At 38.2% G+C, this 25,116-nt stretch overlaps 1 protein-coding gene across 1 annotated transcript in view; it reads right to left on the reverse strand.

Moving 5' to 3' along the window:
- Nucleotides 1-1,576: 1,576 nt before the first annotated feature.
- Nucleotides 1,577-25,116, reverse strand: part of LOC132133632 (calcium/calmodulin-dependent protein kinase type IV-like) — a 54,256-nt gene continuing 30,716 nt past the window's right edge. The window contains exons 7-12 of the mRNA XM_059546519.1: nt 11,961-12,051; nt 10,966-11,040; nt 10,721-10,796; nt 8,828-8,954; nt 7,606-7,758; nt 1,577-2,086 (exon numbers count right to left, since the gene is read on the reverse strand). Coding sequence (XP_059402502.1) covers nt 1,922-2,086; nt 7,606-7,758; nt 8,828-8,954; nt 10,721-10,796; nt 10,966-11,040; nt 11,961-12,051 — 687 coding nt within the window. The 3' untranslated portion in view covers nt 1,577-1,921. The remainder of the gene's footprint in view (nt 2,087-7,605; nt 7,759-8,827; nt 8,955-10,720; nt 10,797-10,965; nt 11,041-11,960; nt 12,052-25,116) is intronic.

Here is a 25,116-nt window from a genome sequence, read left to right on the forward strand (position 1 = left end):
CAAAGCCGTTTTTTAGCACAATTACTTCAGCCTTCAGTGTCACACGATCCTTCAGAAATCATTATAATTTATAATTAAATTTTTTTATTATTTTTGAAAACTGTGTAGAATTTTCCATGTCTTATTGATGAATAAAATTCAGTAGAACAGCATTTATCTGAAATAGAAATCTTTTGTAAGATCGTAAATGTCTTTATAATCACTTTTGATCAATTTAAAACATCCTTGCTAAATAAAAGTATTAATTTCTATAATTTATACACCCCCCCCCCCCGCCCAAAAAAAAAAAAGTTACAAAGGCTTATTTCAGATAAATGCTGATCTCTCTGTTTATCAAAGAATCCTGAAAGAAAATACTCAACTGTTTTAAATAACAGTAATATTTATTTATTTATTTAGCAGCAAATCAGAATACTAGAATGATTTCTAAATGACCATGTGACACTGAAGACTGGAGTAATAATAAAATCTGCTTTGAAATCAGTGTGTGGGTGTGTGTATGAATATGGAATATAAGTTTTTTGTTTAAACTAGAACAGTTTTTACCTACCCTTTCCAAAAGTATGGGTTAAAAACTCTGGCTATAGACTATTATATCAACCAGCTACATATAATTAAAAATATATATGCTATAATATTAAAATTACTTAATAAATCACACCCATTCAGAACTTACAGTTCTCCAGAAACTGTGATTTCTTTTTTTGCATTCTTTATTTCTGCAATTAATATTCAGTGCTATTTTACTGACATTTTTCAGTCCTTAGACATATAAACAGGCAGATAAACAAAAGTTGACACATTAGTGTCATGTACAAAGTGACCGTCAAATGGCCTCCAATCTCATACTGTTAATTAGACAGCGAGTTTTATGTGTAAAATACAGTGCATTTAAAAAGACAATTGCAGCAGTTAAGATAAGCATTCCTACATGCAAAACATGAACCCCTGTATATCCACATTACATTCCTTACATGTGATTATCAGATTATCAAACAGCATTCCCTCATACCATACATAACAAGCATGCTTTAAAGAATATTAAATAGGTTCAAAAAACTCTTCTATCTTCTTCTATGTATGTTTAAATCACATACTCCTTGGTTAAGCACTGAATTTTGAGATGAATTAGATTACCAGTAAGTCATTTAGATAAAAACCTGATAGTACTGAATTATTTTAAAGGGAGATTCCTAAATTATCCTGACTTTCTATGAGATGGTCAAAAGTCTATACTTCAAATGAAGAACAGTTTGGGACGAGGGAGTGCTTTTCTTTGTCATTTTTGTGTTAGATAGGCATAACATCCTGTTCTCAACACAGGTTTCGATGAAAGAAATCACCATATTTTTATTTAAACAAAGCACACTATGCTTGTTGTCTAAGTTTTAAATGTTTAACATCTAAAATGTTAATTTTGACTCATGAAGTATTAAAACACAGTATATGATAAGGCATTTTCAATTTGTAGCTTATGAAAAGGTTTAGGTCAATGTCCACATCTTTCTCTACCAGTGACCAATATTATGTAAAAAAAAAAAAAAAAAAGAACAAATAAAATGATTTCAATAAAAAAAAGCAGCACAAAGCTAAAAAGCAACATATGTCCTATAATAATTTGGCAATTATCAAAAAAAAAAAAAGCATGATAATATAAATATTAAGTACCAAAGATGAAATTATCATCTGAAGATATTTGGTTCTTCTCATTACCATCCAATGATGTTCATTCACTGTACAAAATCAGATGTTGGCATGGGATGGCAACTGGCTGAGTCACAATGTGGGATGTTTCTATAGACAAACAAGTCCGCATGCAAACAAAGCCCATGGTTTCTGTCCTTTATGAGCCCCACCGCGAGAAGCAAGGTTCCTTTCATGAAGGTAAGAAGTTTGAGTTCCAGTGAGGCTCTGAGGAGATCTAAGAGCCTTCATTCTGAATCTGAGGCTGTGCAGTGCCTGGCTCATCCTCTGCTGTCTTCTCTTTGATAGAGGAGGGGTTGCTGTCAGTTTTGTTGCTGTCCGGGTTGCTGTGGCTTCCTGCGCTGCCCAATCGAGATGAAGCTACCACCGCTTTGACCGCTGCCTGTGGAAACATAAACTTAGATGTGTGCATTGTTTTTAAAATTGGATAACTTTTATATTAAAGCGCATTTTGCTGATTATTATTTGATAATGTTTTTTTTTTTTTATTGGTGTTAAATAAATGGTTCGCCAAAAAATAACATTTCCTGAAAAGTTTCTCACCCTCAGGCCATCCAAGATGTTTCTTCGTCGAAACAGATTTTGAAAAATGTAGCATTATGTAACTTGCTCACCCATAGAACTTCTGTAGTAAATGGGTGCCGTCAGAACAGCTGATATAAACATCACAATAAACCACAATAAATCCAAACGACTATAGTACATCAATTAATGCCTTGTAAAGAAAAAAAGCTGCAAGTTTGTGAGAGAAAAATCCTTTATTAATGTGTTGTAACTTTAAAACATCTTTTCTGGTGAAAGTATGTCTCTATAAACCAAATTAACACTTCCTCAAATGAAAAAGTCACATCAAAATCCAATGACATATTAGTTTAGAAGTGTTTTCACTTGCAAAGTGTGCTTGATCTGTGCATAATTCTCACCTGATTTAGGCGGCAATATTATGGATAAAGAACTCGTATTTTAGCTGGAAACAATGCTTTGCAGTTAAAACCATCTTAATGATGAATTTGTTTAGTACAAACAAGCAGCTTTTTGCTTCACAAGATGTTAACTGATGGACTGGAGTCTTTTTTACTTGTGGATTATTGTAATATCTTTATCAGCTGTTTGGACTCTCATTCTGATGGCACCCATTCACTGCAGAGGATCCACTGGTGAGCAAGTGATGTAATGCTTAATTTTTCAAAATCCGTTTCACTGAAGAAACAAACTTATCTACATCTTGGATGGCTTGAGGGTGAATAAACGTTAAGCTAATTTTCATTTTTGAATCATGCCTTTGAGGAAAAGTCTGTAAGTAGCAGAATCAAGCGTAATAGAAAATAACTAAATTTTTACATTTTCTGAAGATGTGTGAGTGGTGCTTGCTTGTACAAAATGTTGGATTTTTTAAAAAGGTTTTAATTATGCTGCTATGTGTCTGCTAATGTATTCTGGATGGTTGCTTGCTTACTGGCCTGAATCAAAAGTTCCTATTTCTATATATTCTGGTCTCTTATTCTGGTATAAGTCTATGGGACTTTTTTTTTGCCCAGAGCAAAGCATTGAGGTTTTAATACGTTTCATTTATGAACATATTTAAAGTTTTCAATCCAGTAAAGCTTGATATAAGAAATAATAGTAAGATAGATCAAATAAAAGTTAAAAGGAACAGTTTATTGAACCTTTAGGCAAAAGTATAAACATATAGAAAAAAAAAGATATATTTATAAAAAAAAAAAAAAAAAAAATCCATTATGTGTTTTTTGTTGAGCATCATATTTGATACATCAGGTCTTTATGACTCATATAGTATGATATAGGAAAATACAGAAGTCACACTTGAGGAGAAAAACACCTCAATTTTATTCAGGGCCAAACTGAGAAAAATATGCAATTTGGTGCAGTTGTGTCACGCTGTCTTGTCTCTGTTTCCCTGGGTGTCCACTAGTGGGCTCACTTCCCCTTAGGCACTTCACCATAGGCACTAGTATTCCACTAGTCTTGTCCTGTCATCACAGTAATTGCACTCCTGCTAATTGCACCAGGTGCATTCACTTAATTGTCATTAGCCTCCCTATAAATACCTGTCTTTCCATGTTGTCTGTATGGAGTCCTTACCTTTCGTGTTTCCAGTCTTCTCGTCCTCCGAGATTCCTCATTGTCTTCTCGCCCTCCGAGACCCCTCGTTTTCCGAGTTTCCTTTCCTTTATTTGTTTTGGACTGTTTTTTTGGTTTTGACCTTGGCTGTGTTTGACAACGATTTGGATTACCCTATATTAAATAAGTACCTGCTTTTGGATCTCTCTCTCTCCCTCTCCCTCTTTCACTGAACACGATCGTCACAGAAGGACTCCATCCCTGAGATCCAGTGGTATGTCTGTTCATGTTTCCTCCCCAGCCACCGAGCGGGAGAGGAATGGTTTTGAGGGAACCCGCCTGGTGGTTTTCCGTGGGATTAGGGGAGGTCGCAAGGGAGTTAGTGGTAGAGAGGAGCTTCGGCATCGCTCTCCACCATGGCCCCCCTTCGACCCTGGGCTCGTGTTGAACGGATCGGAGACGCCGTCTCACCATGGCGGACGGAAAGGAGAAAGGAAGCGTACGTCTGCCGATCCAACGCCACGGCACGAATGGTTCCCGTTGACCCTCCAGAGTTGAGTCAGGTTTCCGTTGACCCTCCAGAGTTGAGTCAGGTTCCGGTTGACCTTCCAGAGTCGAGTCATGTTCAAGTTGACCCTCCAGAGTTGAGTCAGGTTTCCGTTGGCCCTCCAGATTTGAGTCCGGTTCCAGTTGACCCTCCAGAGTCGAGTCCGGTTCCATTTGACCTTCCAGAGTCGAGTCAGGTGCCAGTTGACTTTCCAGAGTCGAGTCAGGTTCCGGTTGACCCTCCAGAGTCGAGTCAGGTGCTCGCAGTACCTCCAGAGTCGAGTCAGGTGCTCGTGGACCCTCCAGAGTTAGGGTTAGTCACCTTTGACCTTCCAGAGTCAGGGTTAGTCACCTTTGACCTTCCAGAGTCAGGGTTAGTCACCATTGACCTTCCAGAGTCAGGGCTAGTTCCTGTTGACCTTCCAGAGTCGAGTCAGGTGCCGGTTGACTTTCCAGAGTTGAGTCAAGTTCCGGTTCACCCTCCAGAGTCGAGTCAGGTGCTCGTGGACCCTCCAGAGTCGAGTCAGGTGCTCGTGGACCCTCCAGAGTCAGGGTTAGTCACCTTTGACCTTCCAGAGTCAGGGTTAGTCACCATCGACCTTCCAGAATCAGGGCTAGTCACCGTTGACCTTCCTGAGTCAGGACTAGTTACCATTGACCCTCCAGAGTCAGGGTTCGTCACCGTTGACCTTCCAGAGTCAGAACTAGTCACCATTGACCTTCCAGAGTCAGGGCTAGTCACCGTTGATCCTCCAGAGTCTAGACTAGTTACCATTGACCTTCCAGAGTCAAGTCAGGTCACTGGTGATCTTCAAGGACAGACTCAAGTCACCGGGGTTCTTCATGGGAGAATTCAAGTCACCAGTGATCTTCATGAACAAAGGCAAGTCACCAGTGATCTTCATGAACAAAGGCAAGTCACCATTGATCTTCATGAACAAAGGCAAATAACCATTGATCTTCATGAACAAATACAAGTCACCAATGATCTTCATGAACAAATGCAAGTCACCAATAATCTTCATGAGCAGAGTCAAGTCAGCACCGATCTTCTGGAATCCAGTATAAACACCATGGGATTACCAGAGTCTCGTCACTTCTCTGTGGAACTACCAGATCCTCTCCACGTCTCTAATGAACTACCAGAACCGTTCCACGTCTCTGATGAACTACCAGAACCATTCCACGTCTCTGCTGAACTACCAGAGTCTCTCCTCGCCTCTGCGGAACTTCCAGAGCCTCGTCACGTCTCAGTCGAACTCTCTGAGCGCCCGACTGTTCCTGTTGTGACCAAGGAAGCTACCCTTAACATGTTCATGTTCTTTGTTTCAGACTTGTCCTACCCGACTTTCTCTTCTGCCAGTCCGATCCCACTGTGGTGGTCTGCGGCGCCGCCCTGGTGGGCTTCGGTTTCGACCACACGGACGTGGTGGTCTTCTGCTCCGCCTTAGGGGGCTTCCGTCCCGACCACACGGTTGTGGTGGTCTTCTGCTCCGCCCTGGAGGTCTTCCGTCCTGACCACACAGTTGTGGTGGTCCTCTGCTCCGCCCTGGGGGGCTCCGGCTTCGACCACACAGACATGGTGGTCTTCTGCTCCGCCCTGGGGGGTTCCCGTCCCGACCACACGGTTGTGGTGGTCTTCTGCTCCGCCCTGGGGGGCTCCGGCCTCGACCACACGGACATGGTGGTCTTCTGCTCCGCCCTGGGGGGTTCCCGTCCCAACCTCACGTTGTGGTGGTCTTCTGCTCCGCCCTGGGGGGCTGCTGTTCTGACCGCACGGATGTGGTGGTCTTCTGCTCTGCCCTGGTGGGCGCCACGCTATGTCCTTCCTGGACTTGTGTTTTTGTGTTTGTTTTTTCTCCTCTGCCTGTTTTCCACCTTTGGACCTGGCCCTCCGTCCCTCCCCCTGATCCTCCACCGGTCCACCTCCCTCCTGGGTTTCTAGTCTGTGTCTTTCTTTCCGTTTCCCTCTTGAACCTGGCCCTCCGTCCCTCCCCTTGATCCTCCGCCGGTCCACCTCCCTCCTGGACTCCTTGTTTTGTGTTGTACTTCTCTTGTCTCTGTTTCCCTGGGTTTACCTGGTCGTCTTGTCTTTGTTTCCCCATTTTACCTGGTCCTCTTGTCTTTGTTTTCCCCATTTTACCTGGCCCTCCGTCGCTCCCCCTGGTCCTCCGCCGCTCCACCTCCCTCCTGGTCTCTTTGTGTTTCTGGTCTTCCCTTCGGTTCGGGTGGAGCATCTGGCAGCTGCTCTGTAGAGGAGGGGGTAATGTCACGCTGTCTAGCCTCTGTTTCTCTGGGTGTCCACTAGTGGGCTCACTTCCCCTTAGGCACTTCACCATAGGCACTAGTATTCCACTAGTCTTGTCCTGTCATCACAGTAATTGCACTCCTGCTAATTGCACCAGGTGCAGTCACTTAATTTCTCATTAGCCTCCCTATAAATACCTGTCTTTCCATGTTCTGCATGGAGTCCTTACTTTTCGTGTTTCCAGTCTTCTCGTCCTCATTGAGATTCCTCATTGTCTTCTTGCCCTCCGAGACCCCTCGTTTTCCGAGTTCCCTTTCCTGTCCCTTTCCTTTGTTTATTTGTTTTGGACTGCCTTTTTGGTTTTGACCTTGGCTGTGTTTGACAACGATTTGGATTACCCTATATTAAATAAGTACCTGCTTTTGGATCTCTCTCTCTCCCTGTGTTTCACTGAACACGATCGTCACAAGTTGCTGATATTTATATGACCAAAAAGCAAAAAAATAAAATAAAATTCTTTATAAAAATATAGCAGACTACGTACTTGCATTAAATGCATGGAAATATCAGTTGTCACTATATCTCCCAATAATTTGTCTCAGTAAGATTATATTTAAATGCTTAGTTTCATGATTAAAGCTCTATAGTTTTTATTGTGGGGGCAAAGGCATATAATGCAATGCAATACAATGACGATTGAGAGATGTATAAATAAACGTTCCACAGAAGCCTACTCACATCTTAACATGATTTTTCTAAAAATGATTATGTATGGATAATCAAGAAAGCCTTCTGTTGCTTCAGTCCAGTAAGAGTTCATCTTGAAATATTACCAGTAAAAGTAATTCTTACATTTACTTTATACAATTCTGTGAAGATTTCAGGGCACTAGACCAGAGGGGGGACCCAGACAATCATGTTAATAATTTAGAGGCATTAGAAATTTGTGTATCAAATATAATACAGCAGGCTTTACAGGGTCAAAACCTTCATGACAATGTCCCATTTAGCCAAAATCCTCAAACCTTGAGTTTTCTACGAGCATTGAACTCCAGGAGTTTCTTCTGAGCAGTGTCCATATGGGTGAAGTTAACAGCCTTTCCAGTCACCCAGGGGTGCTGCAGCGCCTGCTGTGTCGTCAGCCGTTTCTTTGGATCCTGGACAATCAGCTTTTTCACCTGTGGAGCCAAGAAAGATGAGTAACACTTTCAGTACACTTCTGTAACAGTATATAAATGTAGATATCAGTAGATACCCAATATCAGCATTCCTGCAAAACATGCAAAATCACTGACAGGCAGAGATGTTTCTGATTGGCTAAATGTTTTTATCAGTTTAAAAAAAAAGAAGTACTGTTTCCTCCTTTTTCTTCTGTATCCGTAAAGATGTGTTTTAGGTGATAACAAGTGGTCAGCACTAAACACAGGGTGGGTTTTGTCATCATATTGTGTGTCAACTACTAGGATTCTTAGTTGTTGCTGTTAAAATGCATCCGTGGTTCCATTAAGAACCTTTATCATCCATGAAACCTTTCCACTGCATAAAACAAACAAACAAACAAAAGGTTTCTTTTGAGAACTGTTTGCTGAAAGTTTTTTTGTGAAACTCAAAAGTCTTAAAATGGAACATTAAAGCATAATATTACAATATTCTAAATGTTGTATTATATATACGTATATATAATATAGCAATATTCTAATTTCCTATTCTAATAATTCCTCCATAAAAAGTGATATAGTTCATTAGCAACTGTAGGCAGTTACTGTTGCCAAGCAATGTAGCGACCTGGTGTATTGAAATAGAACTGAACTGATGTGCGCTCACAGGTGTGCATTTATTTTACAGTGGCAAATGCAGATAATCCAATAACAACTGAATGTTTGAACTTAAAGTATAAAACATAATATACAGCAGATAACAAATGACTTAACACACATTAAAAAAAGTTTCCTCTGTGTGTGTTCTGGCATATGGTTTTTGAGGACAAAATGGCTTAAGAACATATACAATTCTGTGTGTCTGAAAATCTAAAAATGCAGAAAGTTTTGTGTGTGTGTGTTGGGGCGGGGCGGGGGTAAGGTAAGGTGACAGAAAATACAATTTGTACAGTATAAAAACCATTATATGTCTATGAAGAGACTCCGTAAACCATATGCATGTGTGTGTGTGTGATGTTTGTATACTTATGGATTTTATGGGGGTTAATAGGGATTTTAAATAAAGTATATGGTATGTAGATTTACTCACAAGGTCCTTGGCATTGAGAGACACATTGTCCCACCAGGGGGAGACAAATTCATATTCACAGTTCAGGATGCGTTTAAACATATACTGGTCTCCTCTGTCATCAAAAAAGGGCTCAAAACCACATAACCTGTACAGAGAACAGAAGCAAAAACAATGCTAGTTTTAAAAGCACCTCTACAAAGTGACAATGAACTCATTATTTCGATGCCAGTACAAATTACAAAGTAATAGGTTTATATATAAAAATAATTACTGTTTGTATTTAAACATGAATTAATTTGCCTTTTTATGTATTACATGAAGAAAAACACCTAATTTTATTAGAATATAATATTACATATAATGATATTATTAATGTTATAGATATTGAATATATAAAGTATATACATAATAATTAGTATTTGTACATAATACATGCAGCAAAATACAAATATTCTTATGTATAATGATTAATGTTGCACATATTGAATAAGAAATTACTTTAGAGTTATTGCAAACTACAAGTGTTTATATCTAAAGACTTCGAGCCCTTAAAGGAACACTCCACTAAAAAATAAACTAATTTTCCAACTCCCCTTGAGCTAAACAGTTAAATTTTACCATTTTCGAATCCATTCAGCCGATCTCTGGGTCTGGCGGTAGTACTTTTAGTTTAGCTTAGCATAGATCATTGAATCAGATTAGACCGTTAGCATCTCGCTCAAAAATGACCGAAGAGTTTCGATATTTTTCCTATTTAAAACTGGACTCTTCTGTAGTTACATTGTGTACTAAGATGACGGAAAATGAAAAATTGTCATTTTCTAGGCTGATATGGCTAGGAAATATATACTTTCATTCCAGCGTAATAATCAAGGAACTTTGCTGCTGTACCACGGGTGCAGCAGACGCAGTGATATTACGCGGCGCCTGAAAATAGACCCAGCAACTCTGCTAGTGCTGCAACTACACAAACTAGCTGGGGACTATTTTCAGGGACTGCGTAATATCACTGCGCCCGCTGCACCCATATAGGAAAAATATAGATACTCTTTGGTCATTTTTGAGCAAGATGCTAACGGTCTAATCAGATTCAACGATCTATGCTAAGCTAAGTTAAAAGTGCTACAGCCAGACCTGGAGATTGGCTGAATGTATTCGAAAATGGTAAAACTCAACTGTTTAGCTCTAGGGGAGTTGGAAAATTAGTCTATTTTCAAAAAAAGTGGAGTGTTCCTTTAATGGAAAAGATTTTACAGCATCACTGCTGCTTCTGTTTCTAATTAGTGCAACTTTGCTTTCAAGATCATTTAGATATTTAATGTTTCTGAAAAGTCTCTTATGCTTACCAAGGGTGCATTTATTTGATCAAAATACAGTAAAAACAGTAATATTGTAAAATACAGTATTACTGCAATTTAAAAGAGCCATTTTCCATTTTAATATATTGCAAAATGTAATTTATTCCTGTGACTGTGAATACTGAATTTTCAGTAGCATTACTTCAGTCTTCAGTGTCACATAATCCTTCAGATATAATTCTAGTATGCTGATTATTATCATCCAATATAATCATCTGTTGTTTGAAAGTGCAAAAACACAGCGAATAACCACCTTAATGTCAGTTAGCCCCTTGCAAATGGTGAAATGGGTTTTAAACAACATTTCATGATGACATGATTTTTAAAGAAGTTTAATTTTGCTTTTCGTCAATCTTTCTAAGTTTTTAAGAAACTACTGTACATCCAATTCCCAGATTTACACACAAAAGTTAAAAACTTGCTTCAAATATTTCAGCAGTGAGGCTGATCTGAGACAAAACCAGCGTTTTGGGATTGTTACAGAGATATCAAATGACTAAGCACAGCATTTTTGTGAAAGAATTACTTTAGACAAGCATGTTGTGTCACTCACAAAATGTACGTGATAACTCCAACAGACCACATGTCAACCTCAGGGCCATAGGCACATCCCCGCAAAATCTCAGGAGCTGAGAGACAACGAAGACAGAACATCAGAAGAAAAGAATAAAGGGAGTGTCGACACTCTGCTGCGCTGATGCTGTAAAAAGACTACATCTTTTCTGTAATTCTCTTTGTGCAACTGGAGCCACAGATGGTGCTTTGTTAAAAAAAACAACTCCTCTTTAATGAACTCACCACAATAGCCTGGAGTCCCACACACAGTCTTCATTGTTACCTGATCGTCTACAATTTTCGACAAACCAAAATCAGCTGTAAAGATAAATCACAAAATAAAACAATATTTACATTTTTAAAGAAAGTGCTAACTAAAACAAAACTCAGACATAAGCAGCTGATGGGGTGTTCTGGGTGGTTGCTAGGTGCTAGGTGCTTGCTCAAGTCTCTATGATATTTTGGTCCCCAGATACAGCTCCAGTCCCTTCTTCAGCAGAAGAAAAATTAACCATGTCCCCAATTCCTATTGCCGTAATGTAAGAACATTTCATTTTTATTAGTGTAATGAATTATTTTAAATTAAATTATTTAAAAATAGAATTAAGTAATAATTTAGGTAGGTAAGGTTAAAACTGAACATTGTTTTATTGCTTTTGTTCATTGTTTCTTCTTCTTATATTGTTTAATATTTAATATTACAGTATATATATTTATTTATTTATATATTTGTATACACTATAATATTTGTACGATACAATATATAATCTAAATACATATTTACATACATTACCATTGAAAAGTTTGGGTACAGTGAGAATAAAAAAAAGAAATTAATACTTTAAGTCAGCTAGGTTGCATTAAATTGATTAAAAGTGACATTAAAAGCTTTTACAAAGACTTTCACACACACACACACACACACACACACATTTATATATATATATATATATATATATATATATATATATATATATATATATATTCATGACATTAGGTCACATTTTCACATTTTGTAGTTACATTTATATTTGAAGTAATATTTCAGTTTAGGAGTTTGTTAAGATCCGTAAACTATGAACAAGCACCAATAATGTCAGAGATTCTGCCTCCTTTAAAGCTGAAAATGAATGATCCTCTATTGTACAACAGGATCATGTTCACAAGTTAAATCGCCAGTAAGAGAAGTTTGGCTAAACTGCAGTTCCTCTTTCAGGTGAATGTAAAGCCAGCCTTACCGATTTTGAGCGGAGCATCTGGCGCTGAGGTGGCATACAGCAGGTTCTCAGGTTTCAGGTCTCTGTGCACTATACCATTCTCATGCAGGTACTGCAAACAGACATGTAGACACAGGGGGTTGCCTCTTATTAATCTGAGCTGTACACAGACACGTGTGTCTGTACAATATAGAGGCACTAATTAAAATGTGTTGCTTTCACCATTATTGGTGTCATAATATTAATAGCTTTCAAATTCATATGGGATTCTCCGCTGTGGTTGGTAAATTAATCTGGGCCTGGCTGATAATGAGCGAAATGAAAGTATCGACCTTGCTGTTCTGAATATATTTCTTAGGCCGTTTTTGTTTTGCAATGCTTACAAAGCAGCACTGTATGCCAGGGTTCTGTCAGCTCAGGCTAGTTTATTCTTGGTTTTGTGACAGAGATCTGACACTCCTGTATTATCCTTTTGTGAGTGTGTGGTCTTGACTGTCTGTGTGCTTTGTTTCATGTTTGGAGCGTGGTGCTTGGATTCTGCCGCTCATGTCTAGGTCAGTTTCTGTCTGGTGCTGGGGTTTGAACACTCGCGCTCCATGTCTCTCACGTGGGCATACGGGTTGTGTGTTCATTCACTCGCTGTGCGCTTTTGTCTTGTGTGTTTTGTGAGCACTTGGTTTATGTTTTCATTGGCCAGGTTCTCGTGTCGTTGTGTTCTGTTTAACACGCAGTTTGTGTTTACATCAGCTGCGTGCTTTCCTGTTATGTTCTGTCTGAACACGCTTAGCTGTGTGTTCATGTCTTGTTTTGTGTGAGCACATGGCTTTTGTTTTGTTTGTTTCTGTGTGCCATGTGCTCTCCTGTCTAATGTCTAATCCCACCCACCTTGTTACGTGATCAGTGGTTCATTTGCCACACCTGTCCTCCCGTGTTACCTGCCTTGTTTGTTTCCTATTTATTCTCCTTGTGTTTGCAGTCCTGTGCCAGTTTGTTTTCTATTTGCCACTGTGTATCTTGCCTGTTACTGTCAGGATTCTTCTGCCCAGCCAGTCAAGTTACAGATAGTATTTTCCCCCGACAGGGTAGTTTTTGTTGTCTTTTTTTTTGTTTTTATTTTTGCAAATAAAAAGCCCAAACTTCCTGCAATTGAGTTCTCAACTCATCACTTCACCCAAACACTGAATTGATATTCCTCAAACATTATATTTAGTTATAGTTTCTTTGACACACACACACATATATATATATATATTGTTACCACAAGTACTTACAATGACAAAGTTGTTACAATGACATTACAACCACTACGAGTGTTTTAATATATAATTCTATACATCTGTCCTCTTCGTCTCTGTTCTTTATCCCGGAGCCGTGTGGAGTAGTTTTATGATGGATGGATACTTTTTTTTTTCAGAAACAGGGGCACCATTCACTGCAGTTATACAGATTGAAACAGACAGGACAATGTTGAATATATAACTCAGAATGTCTCATCTGAAAGAGAAATGTCAGACATGCCTAGGATGCCTTGGGGGTGAGTAAATCTTGAGTAAATCTGTTTTTCATTTTCACCAAATTTCATTTTTGGGTGAACTATCCCTTTAAATGCTATTTTTGCTGCACTGCTAATTACTTCTGAAAATTCAAATTTAGTTTAAAGACGCCCTAATGTGAAAGTCAAATTGCATTTATTTGTTAAAATCTCTAAAAATTACAAGTCCAGGTATAATAGGGAGCACAAAACAATATCTGACACAAAACAACACAATTCTCTTATCAAACAGAAAAACTGCTAGTTACTGCTTAAAAGGACTCAACCAAAAATTTAATTAGCTGTCATCATTTACTCACCCTTATGTTGTCCCTGTATACATGAAGTCAGTCAGTGGGGACTGTTCGGTTACCCACATTCTTTAAAATACAGTAAACTCATTCAGATTTGGAACAACATGAAGGTGAATAAATGATGACAGAATTTACATTTAGACTAGCCTATAATATTAAGAATGTTTCCCCAAAATATTTTCAAAACATTTTGCATGATTATTTTGGGTGACTGTCAAAGACGTGCTTAGCAAACACCACTAATTAGACCAACGTCCATCGTTCACAACAGATCTGTGTTTATAATCAGCCCAACGCACTTGGTGAGTGTAACCACGGAAACTCATTAAACAGAGTAGCATGGGCCAAAGTCTGCCTGGTTACAGAGAAACAGCATGTGATCACCATCTTGCATGTGCTACTGAGGGAACTGATGAATATGATAGGGAAGCAACTTGAGGAAGATGTGTGGAAGGATTTTAATGCCAGAATTTTTTATTTATTTATTATTGCATTTTAATGCATTTTTTTAACCTATCCAGTTGAACCCACTGGATGCAGCAAATCAAATCGCGATTATTCAAAATATTGCAGAAAAACAGAACATCAATGCATATTTCTATAGGGACATCTATCAAGTTACACTCACGTCTAGCATTAAAGCAGCATGTTTAGAAAGCCATGTAAAGTTAATGTACGTTCAACTTATATTGGGGTGGCAGTGGCTCAGTGGTTCATGTAGGTTGTCTACAAGCTGGAAGGTTGGTGGTTCAATCCCCGGCTCCACCTGACCAAGTGTCGAGGTGTCCTTGAGCAAGACACCTCACCCCAGCTGCTCCCGACGAGCTGGATGGCGCCTTGAATGGCTGACACCGCAGTCGGTGTATGAATGAGTGTGTGAATGGGTGAATGTTAGGCAACTTGTAAAGCGCTTTGGATGGCCATGTGGTCTGTTGAAAGCGCTATATAAAATGCAGTCCATTCCATTTATAAAAAATATGTCTCAAGACTTTATGCCGTTTTTTTCCCATTCCACTGCATCTCATGTCTTTAAGTGAAAAAAGTACTCTTTGTGATTGGTTTTCAGTCCTTTGTATTAAACTATAAATACATGTATGATGCTGTTTTGTTTCTAATTGTTTAAGGAATTTAATTAATTATATATGCTTTAGAAACATTATTTTAAACATTATGCACTTTTTTAAAAGATAGTCCTGCTATTTTATTGTTTTAAAGAAACGTGCATTAGTAATATTTTGCTCAATGCACCCTCCTGTGGCCTCAGGAGAGAAGCCAAAAGCCCCCACACCCCACAACTGAAATTATGCCTTTTAAATTAAAATACCATTTGAATATTGATTATATTTATATATATTATATATAAATATTTAGTTTTTCAGCCAATTTGACATCCCTAGTAGAGGTCTTCACGGGTCCAAAAATTCGTACCCGAACCCGAAAGAGACCCGTAATGTACTACACCTAACCGACCCGAACCAGTCTAATATTTCAAAACCTGGACCCGGACCCATGTAGATCCGAGAAATGCCTACCCGGACTCGACCCGGACCCGTCTATTATTTGAAAGCTGGACCTGAACCCGCCGGGAAGACACAGACCCGACTGCACCCGATTGTCACATATTCCACCTTAAATTGCTATTACAAGTCAATAAACCTGTTGCGAAAAATACAGCTTTTTGTCTTACCTAATTTGAGGAGCCGTAGTCTCTCTTCCATGTACCTGACTGCCTGTGAGGCATTACAATCCTCAGACAAGAAAATTATCCATGTTATTCCTCTCATTATTCCAAGTCCAAGCTTAATCCACTCATTATTTCAGCTCCAAAAGTCCACTTGATGTCACAGTGACATGCACATGTACATTCTGACTCGATTTAACTCACATAATAACTTCGACTGTTTGCCCTTTTGAACTATAATAACGATCGCTCTTGCAATGCCAAGGCAGCTGACGTTATTTATTTGCTAACATCTCTGTGCTCTCTGCTCTGCGTCGAGTCTGAATCTGACCAATAAAACTTTAAGATTAAACCATTCAGTCTGCAAGTCTGCAAGCATTATCACCATGCGTGCACTTGCATTAACTCTGAGTCTGCGAGCTCTGCTTCTAAAGGCAGAGAGGGAGAGAGAGATCACTTTTTTTTGGCTCACTCTTTTCTTTTCCTAATTTTACAAGTTGCAAGTTACAAAAAACACAAGCAGTGTTTGATCACGGCCGGGTGTTCTCCGAGTCCGATGACTCCGATTGCACGGGTATTACACACAATGTTAAACAGACCCGGGGTAATAGATTCGGACCCGACCCGGACCCGGCTGAACATTTAAAATATAGACCCGAACCCGTACGGGTCCCGGGTCGGGTCCCGGGTAAAAGTAGCTTCCACAAGTTTTTTTTTGGCATTAAAAGTAAAGCTAGATTTATTTCTAAAATAAAAGCCAATCTTTATTTTAAGCTTCTTAACTAGATTAGCAATATGTACATTAAATATAAGTTTGTCGTCTATCCATATACCCAAGTACTTGTATGTGGGTACCCTTTCATTGGATTTACCATCAGACGTAAAAATGCTAAGATCATCAAGAAACTGTAGGCAGGTTTTTGAAAAGACCATGAACTTCGTTTTCTGAGGATTTAAAACCAATTTTAAATTAAGCAGAGCAGTTTGTAATGACTGAAATGCAGTCTGAAGCTCTTCCACAGCCTGTGTTATGGAAGGAGCATATGTATAAATGACAGTGTCATCAGTGTAAAAGTGTACTTTTGCTTGAACGTCCTTACCTAAATCATTTATAAAAATAGAGAAAAGAATAGGTCCCAAAATAGACTCCTGGGGGATCCCTTTAGATATCCCAAGAAACTCAGATTTGTGGCCCTCTGGATGGATACACTGAGTTCGATCTACAAAATAGTTTCTAAACCATTTAACAGCATTAGGACAAAAACCCACATCCTTAAGTTTGTTCAGCAATAATTCATGATCTACAGAATCAAACGCCTCGGATAGATCTACAAATAAAGCAGCACAATGCTGTTTTCTGTCCAAGGCACAAATAAGATCATTTATCACCACCATAGCAGCAGTAATGGTACTGTGACCAGTTCTAAAACCAGATTGAAAATTGTTTAAAATATTATTATCAAATAAGAACTGTTTTACCTGTAAATTTACTTGGGATTCAAGGATCTTAGCCAGGATTAAGAGTTTGGAGATTGGACGGTAATTATTTAACTTTGAGGAGTCCCCGCCTTTAAATAAGGGGAAAACATAAGCAGCTTTCCAGATTTGGGGTATTGAATTGGACATAAGACTCAAATTAAAAATGTGAGTAATAGACTCAGCAATAACATCTGCCGCCACCTTTAGAAGATAAGGATCCAGATTGTCAGGATCCACATCATCAACAAATATCTCCTCACAGGCACCTTCCCCACTGCATTCAAGCAGGCTCGGGTAACCACGGCTCAAAAAACCTGCTTATTAAACACCTCTCATACAGTAAGCTACAGGCCTGTCTCTCACCTTCCATTCATAGTGAAAACCCTCGAAAGAGGTGTTTTCAACCAGATATTATTTTTTTCACAGAACAACAAATTGGACGCTAACCAGTCAGGTTTCAGGAGTGGCCATTCAACGGAGACTGTGCTATTGTCAGTCACAGAAGCCATGAGGATTGCAAAAGCTGATTACAAATCATAAGTTCTTATTCTGCTAGATCTATCTGCTGCTTTTGACACTGTCAATCATCAGATCCTTCTGTCTGCCCTCTCATCAATGGCCATAACAGGAATTCCACTTCGCTGGTTTGAATCCTATCTTACTGATAGGTCTTTCAGGGTGGCTTGGGAAGGGGAGGTTTCCAAAGCACATCAACTTGTCACTGGGGTTCCTCAGGCATAAGTTGTCACAGTGTCTGGTCTGTGTTTCCCTGGGTGTCCACTAGTGGTCTCACTTCCCCATAGGCACCTCACCGCAGGCACTACATTTCTCACATAGCTTTGTCCCTTCATCACAGTTAATTGCACACCTGTTATTGCACTCAGCTGTCTCCACTTCCTTTGTTATCCTGTCTATATATACCAGTCTTTCTCAATCTGTTTTCATGGAGTCCTTTTTTTCCATCACCCAGTTTTCTCGCGTTCCCTTGTGTTTTCTAGTTTCTAGTTTGTTTTGTTTCGGGACTGATTTTTATGGTTATGACCTCTTGCCTGTTTGGATTTTGATTTTGGATTACCCATTAAACACACTGCTTCTGGATCTCTCATCTCCTGTGATCGATCATTACATACGTGTTCTTGGACCCCTTCTCTTCTCCATATACACAACATCACTGGGTCCCATCATACAGGCACATGGATTCTCCTACCATTGCTATGCTGATGACACACTACTCTATCTTTCTTTTCAACCAGATGATCCAACGGTAGCTGCACGGATCTCAGGCTACCTGGCGGACATCTCGGCATGGATGAAAGAATATCACTTACAGCTCAACCTGGCAAAGACTGAGCTTCTTTTCTTCCCTGCTACTCCAACTCTAAAGTATGATTTCTCCATCCAGCTACACTCTACTATAATTTCCCCATCAACTTCGGCCAGAAATCTTGGTGTAACCTTTGATGACCATCTGACCTTCAAAGACTTTTCAGCATGGATGAAAGAATATCACTTACAGCTCAACCTGGTGTAACGGATATGCAGTTCATCGATTCATGGGTTCTGAACTAATGAATCACGGTTCGTTGAATCTAAAACAATGCAAACCCAAAGCTTGTAGATTTTGAATTCAGGCATATAAACCCAACTCTCTCTAAACTAAATGCCTGGCCTGGCGCCAGCCTGGCTGGAATTAAATTATTTACGACACCGGACGAGAAGCAGCCTCAAAGGAGAAACGAAACACATTCCACAACACACACACACACATAAGCACACACACACAATTTACGCTCTTTATGTAAGTCCTTAATAATATGTATTTTGAATATATATTGTGTGTTGCTTAAAGTGGTTAATCCTGTTATGCGAGGATTATAAATTGCTGACTTGTAAATGGGAAATGTTTTTGGAATGAATGTTCTCACAAAGAGTCATGATTCTGTAAACCTACCCCCCTGACCAGGTCGTAAAACTTTATGACCTAACTGACAGAACAGTAAAGCCAGATCACTGGTACCTTTTCTCAATGTATTCTAAATGTATTGAGTATTGCTTTTTGGTGCATTAGATGTTTTCCCCATATAAATTGGAGTATCTGCAGTTTTATCGTGTGTTGTGTAATTCTGCACATGAATGTAACATAGTTTTTCTATCAGTTATATATGTTATTTTTGATATCTGCTTAATCGTCATGTTTTGACGGACTCACTTATATAAAGGAAATTAATGAAAAATGTATTAATCTGGAATTACGAACTTGCTAGAATATCACTGCTGAAATCTGATAAGCCATAACTTATTAGAGTGGGTGGTTCCCCAGAGACAAAGGAACGTTTTTCCCGCTTCAGATCGCAGACGCTCATTGGTTGTTCACGCAAACAGAGGCGTGAACCAGGCAAGCCATAAGAACTGACCCAGGAAGTTCCTCCCTCCTCTCTTCTGCTTGTCTTCTTGCTCTTCTTCACGCTCTTGGTCGGCTCTTCTATCGCCGTTGATCTCTACATGGCGACTGAGAGAATAGCCTGTTCTCATGGCTCCTTCGGGAGCTTTCATCTCCGTTGTTTTCATTTCTTTTACTTACTAAGTTCCTCTCTACATGAGGAAGACGAATCATTAGGTTTGTTGGACCTTTCAAATATCACGCAATTCCGCAGCAACCCCAGAAGACACGAAAGAAGACGCCTAGCTACAAAGGACCACGCTCACACGCACGCTGGTCTGGCGTATCATTCTCTATGGAGATTTAAATGCTGCTTAAAGTTTGTCTATTACCTTTTTAAGGTGATTTGATTCGTTGTTGTCTTTCAAGGGTTACTGTCTGTGAGTTTGCATAACTGAGCGCGTGATTCTGTGATCACGCCTAATTCTCTCCCCTCTCTCTCTCATCCTCTCTCACTCATTCTCTCTCTCTCTCTCCCTCATTTGGATTCCGTTATGTCTTGTACAAAGTTTACTGCCTGTATTGTCGTACGCGTATTTACTCTGTGTGATTTGTAGTTTGATGTATTATTAGTTCAATTATTAAAAACCAATATAAATTCATGATTGCCTCTGTCGCTCACATCACGAGTCAATGAAATGTCTGATCTTTAGCTACAAGCTCTTTACTTTTTTGTAACCGAAATTTCATAGTGATATGATAATGTTTTCATGGCCAGAGAATATTTTTCCTTGAATTATAAGAAGTGATAACTTTATTGAAAGTTGATGAGTTAATCTTACGGCCGTTTGCTGGACAAACCACTGTTTGATTTGCGGTAATTTACAGTAAGAGATATCACTATAATTGATATGAAGAATGGAATACTGACATATTAATGAGTAAATTACAGTGCCTTGTAATGAGTTATTGATGTATACAATTGACCTATTTTTCATCTTCAATAATTTTAATGTAACTGTCATATGAGATATATATATTAATCATATTCCTGATTAATTATTAAAATTCCCTATATATCATTTGAGTTAATTATAATGTACAACCCAGTGCAGCTATACTGGCAAAGACTGAGCTTCTTGTCTTCCCTGCTACTCCAACTCTACAGTATGATTTCTCCATCCAGCTACACCCTACTACAATTCCCCCATCAACTTCAGTCAGAAATCTTGGTGTAACCTTTGATGACCAGCTGACCTTCAAAGACTTGTCCTCCTCAGACTTGACACATACGCAGGTTGCCAGATTGACTACACCAACAAGAACGAGTGCATTTGACAATGAATTAAATGAAATACGCTGTGTCAAAATACAATTGGGTAAACTGGCAGTGGGCGGTTTTCACAAACCAAAACAGAGACCAAAACAAAGATAGTTTGATGACGCCGTGACTGAGTGTGGAATCATGGAAGTTGTCGTCTTTATCCCCAAAGCAAATGCAATCTGACGGGAGTCAGGCAGAAATCATTTGCATGAATGAGCTGATGATTTATTAACATAGTGGAATAAAGCAGGGTGAGGCTGAAAGCCGGCGAAGTGAAATGAGGCCACTGAATGAGTGTGATACACGGCTCGAAAGCAGAGGTGCTTTTATTATACCACAGTCGACTGTTTCTAGTCCTTCTGGTGGTGAATATGTGGGGCGGGGGGCAGTGCTGTTTTATCATCCTAGATATATTTGAAAGTTCTGTCATAATGCTACTCTGTGTGGTGTTGTTTCTACAAAACAAAACCGGAAATTGAGGGGTTATGACGTCATTGGCAGGCATGACACTTTGACACTATGGACACAGTCCATGTCACTAGATAAAAATTGCTTGTTTCTCTTGATTTAATAATTTTTTTTCTCTGAACATTTTCTCAAAACATTTGGGATAATGTAAGTACACAAATCAGAAAAGTATATAACACTGTTCTAGTGGTTTTTGGATATGTAAATGAAAAAAATCGTACATATTGTGCCTTTAAGTACACAGCTTGTTTTATTCAAATACATCGCGAATATGGAAATATATGTATTTGTGCCGAATGAGAGAGGTAGGCTGCATAAGAACAGCGCAGTTTGTTGTCAGTTTTTCTTTAAAATAATTTTGGCTTTTTCAGCAGCTTATATTTTTTATTCTTGTTCTGTTCTGAATATTTAAATGAAAGGAGTTGTGGAGTGAGGAGAACTAAAATAGCCTATAGGCTAGCTATTGTGTTTATTGTATGTTCATTGTAACATTCCGCTTTATTTACCGGTATTATCTGAATGATGTGGGTTGTGCTTATCCCCACTCTCCCCACTTTCTCTCTCGCTCTCTCTCTCTTAAAAATACTTCACTAGTTATGTTTATGTATGTGTGTATTCTTATGCTTCGTTCAACTTGATTTCATGTACGGTACATGGATCGCAACAATTTAGAAAGAAAAAAGGAGGAGCGCTTAAAAAAAGATTAAACCACTGATATACATCATAGATAAGGCCATGTCTATGTCATCTATTGTGTTATTACAAACAGCAACCTAAACTACAACGCAACATTAAGGCCTACATACTGGTATCTAAATATGATTTTATAATTGTATGCTATAGTACACCTACCACATCACCCTGTGTCAACAAATGTATAGTCTAATGAGCAGCAATAAACAATATTTTAGCATTTTAGAATTTTAAGTCTCACACCACATCTGTCATCTCTAAACATTGATTGTCAGGTTCAAGTGCTCTCCCATGTATATCACTGACAGAGAAAAAAATCAACTTTATACTGACAAGTACATTTCTTAACTGTCAAACTATCATGCACGACTGTCATATTAAGGCAGAGTCACCACACTAACCTGTTTGACCCTAAATCAGGCAACGTGACCCACGAGTCACATAGTTTTTATTGTCTTTTTTGGGGCATAAGAACAATTTTTTTATTAAATCCTTTTATCATTTATCAATGCCTGGTCTGTCTCAAGTATGCTGGTCACATGATTTGCTTCAAGTTTTCAGTGGTATATTAGTCAGCCTGATCTAAATCCAACATGGCTGCCAGTGGTGGAGATCATTCAGATTTTGAGGTAGTTAATTATATATTAAACTTACTTTTCTTTTGGAAAAAAAATTATATTACTGCTAACATTAATTCTGAACATTGTCTTAGGGTGCTGAAGAAAAAAATTTAGTCATATGTTGTTTATGTTGTTATTTAGCACATTTTGAAATGTATGTGACTCCTGAGTCACGTTGCCTGTTTAGGGTATAAAAAAGAGAGTATTGAGTATATTGAGAATATACGTAACATTACACTAAATTTAAATGGTTGTAATTTAAGAATGTTTTGGAATATAGGCATAAGTTTGGTCTTGTTTTTTTAAAAAAAAGAAAACGTAACTTCAAAAAATGATTACATTTACTGTAAATCAAATGTACTCTAAATATTTTAGATAAAATATATATTTTACAAAATAATTTTTACTCTAAAATTACTATCAAATCAAAGTCATATGTCTAACCAATTTGTGTTCTAAATTTTAATTTGATATCACAAAATGTAACTTCCCATGAGATTTTTAGGCGTTGTACCAAAAATAGCCACTGGGTGTTTTTTTTAATGCATTCTCCTGTATCCAATTTATACATTTCAGTCTCAATATCCAAAAACAGTTGGCAGATGGGACCGTAAGACTTTCTGATGATATGTGTTTTGTCAAGATTAGAAAAGTTTTTTTTTTTATAAAGTAGTTATAGTAGTAATAAATTGTGTAATACAAAACCTGACACCACCCACTAGGTGAGGAGCTTGGTAAAAGTAATTAACCCCATAACTGTCACTGTCCCACCTGTGGGACACTTGGCACTCTTTTTTGTTGTTGTCTTTTTCTCTGTTGTCTTTTACTAAATATTTTAGTAATCATCATAAATCATATATCTTTCGAAAGCTTAGAAGCCCAAGATTCATTCTGTGAAAACCATTTTGGAATCGGATATTGCTTTACCATGGAAATGGTACTTTAAAATCTAATGGCGGTCACCTCCCCCTTAGTGGGCAGGGTCAAGTGTCATAAAACATTATGCATTACGGTCTTCTAGAACCAAAACTTTTTATAATCTTGGCAACAAACATATCATTGGAAAGGTCTGAGTCTCAGGATTTCATATTTGGTGGTTACTTTGAGATAGAAGTGAAATTCACAGAGAAATCTAGAGAAACAAATCATTAAGCAAAATTCAAAATAGTTTTGATGACTCCTAGTGGATGTGTGTGGTATGATGCCCTTAATAAAATCTCACATGAACCTTAATTTTTTTCATATCAACTTCAAATTTGTAACATAACTTATTTAGACACAAGGCTTTAATTTTATACCAATTTTAGAGTAAAACTTGTTATGTAAAATATTTATAGTAAATAAAATATAATAATATTAATATAGCGCATATTATTTACAGTACATTTAAACTTCTATAACTTTTTGATACTTCAATTTCTTGAAAAAATCCCACTTTTGCCAGAATCTGCTAATTTTCTTCTTTAAAAAGAGACCAACCTTAGGTTTATATTCCAAAGTGTTCATAAATTACAGCAATTTAAGTTTGGATAGTGCACTTTACTGCCTATTTAAAAAATGGGGGGAAACAGTACCATTTTTATGGTAAAGCAAGGTCCGATTTCAAAATGGTTTTCACAGGCTGATTCTTGAGTTCATAAGCTTTTGAATGATATATAATATATATTATAGAATAGGATATAATTGTTTTAAGCAAGCAGTGGCAAGTAGGCCAGTAACAGTTAACAGATTAATGACTTGGTCCTTTTTTTATACCCTAATCAGGCAACGTGACCTGGGAGTCACATTAAATCCAAAATATATCAAATATTTCAAAAATTCTTTTGGATATGTTTTACTTAAGCTTAGATAATGTAAAAAATTACATGAAAATATTTTTTGCTTATCATTTTTCACTCTTGCCTTTTTAAGGGTTAAAAAAATTCCAACTGGTTTGTTTGCAATAGAACCACAGAATGATTCCTCGGAGTGTGCCATCTTCCCAACACCAATTATTATGGTGACATTAAGGAGTGTTATCTTTTACTGGGGTCCAATGGGAATACTTCCATCCTGTTCAAAACTCAGTGGAGCTGACACACATAAAGTACATCAACTCTCTCCTTCTCTTCCTCCTCTTCTCTAACAAGAGCAGGAGGTCTATAGCTCGCCACTGCTGCCATCTGTGTCCCTGCACCATGAAGATTATTTTAGCAACTAGCCTGTTAAAGGTGAAGTGTGTCATTTCTGTGGCTCCAAATGGAACTGCAAAATGTATGATTTTCAAAGTTTAGTTTTCTGGCTTTTTTAAATCCCTTTTTTCATTGCGATCAACGGTGAACACTGGCTACAGGAAAATTTGGTGGGTTTTGTCAGACCATTGGGTTGGCAGTGGCACCTGTTAACATTAGTCATGCTTGTTTTTGCAGACAAACAATTGGAGTTTGTCGGGTCATGGAATATGTGAGAACTGAAGCGAGGTAATGTAATCCAGTGATTGTTGGTGTTGTTTGGCGTCTGTTAGTGAAGTGTGAATTAGCTTATTTTAAATAAAATGTATTATCTTATTTCTGTGTACATTTTGTGTAGGATGGCTTCCTTCAAGACACAAAGGCTGGTTGAGATGCATAAAACATACTAAGATGTTTTGATTGTGCCACAGTGTTTACACTTTTCAGAGGAACATACCTTCAGATTGAATACTTATA

This window comes from Carassius carassius, chromosome 4 (assembly GCF_963082965.1).
Source record: "Carassius carassius chromosome 4, fCarCar2.1, whole genome shotgun sequence".
Lineage (NCBI taxonomy): Eukaryota > Metazoa > Chordata > Actinopteri > Cypriniformes > Cyprinidae > Carassius > Carassius carassius.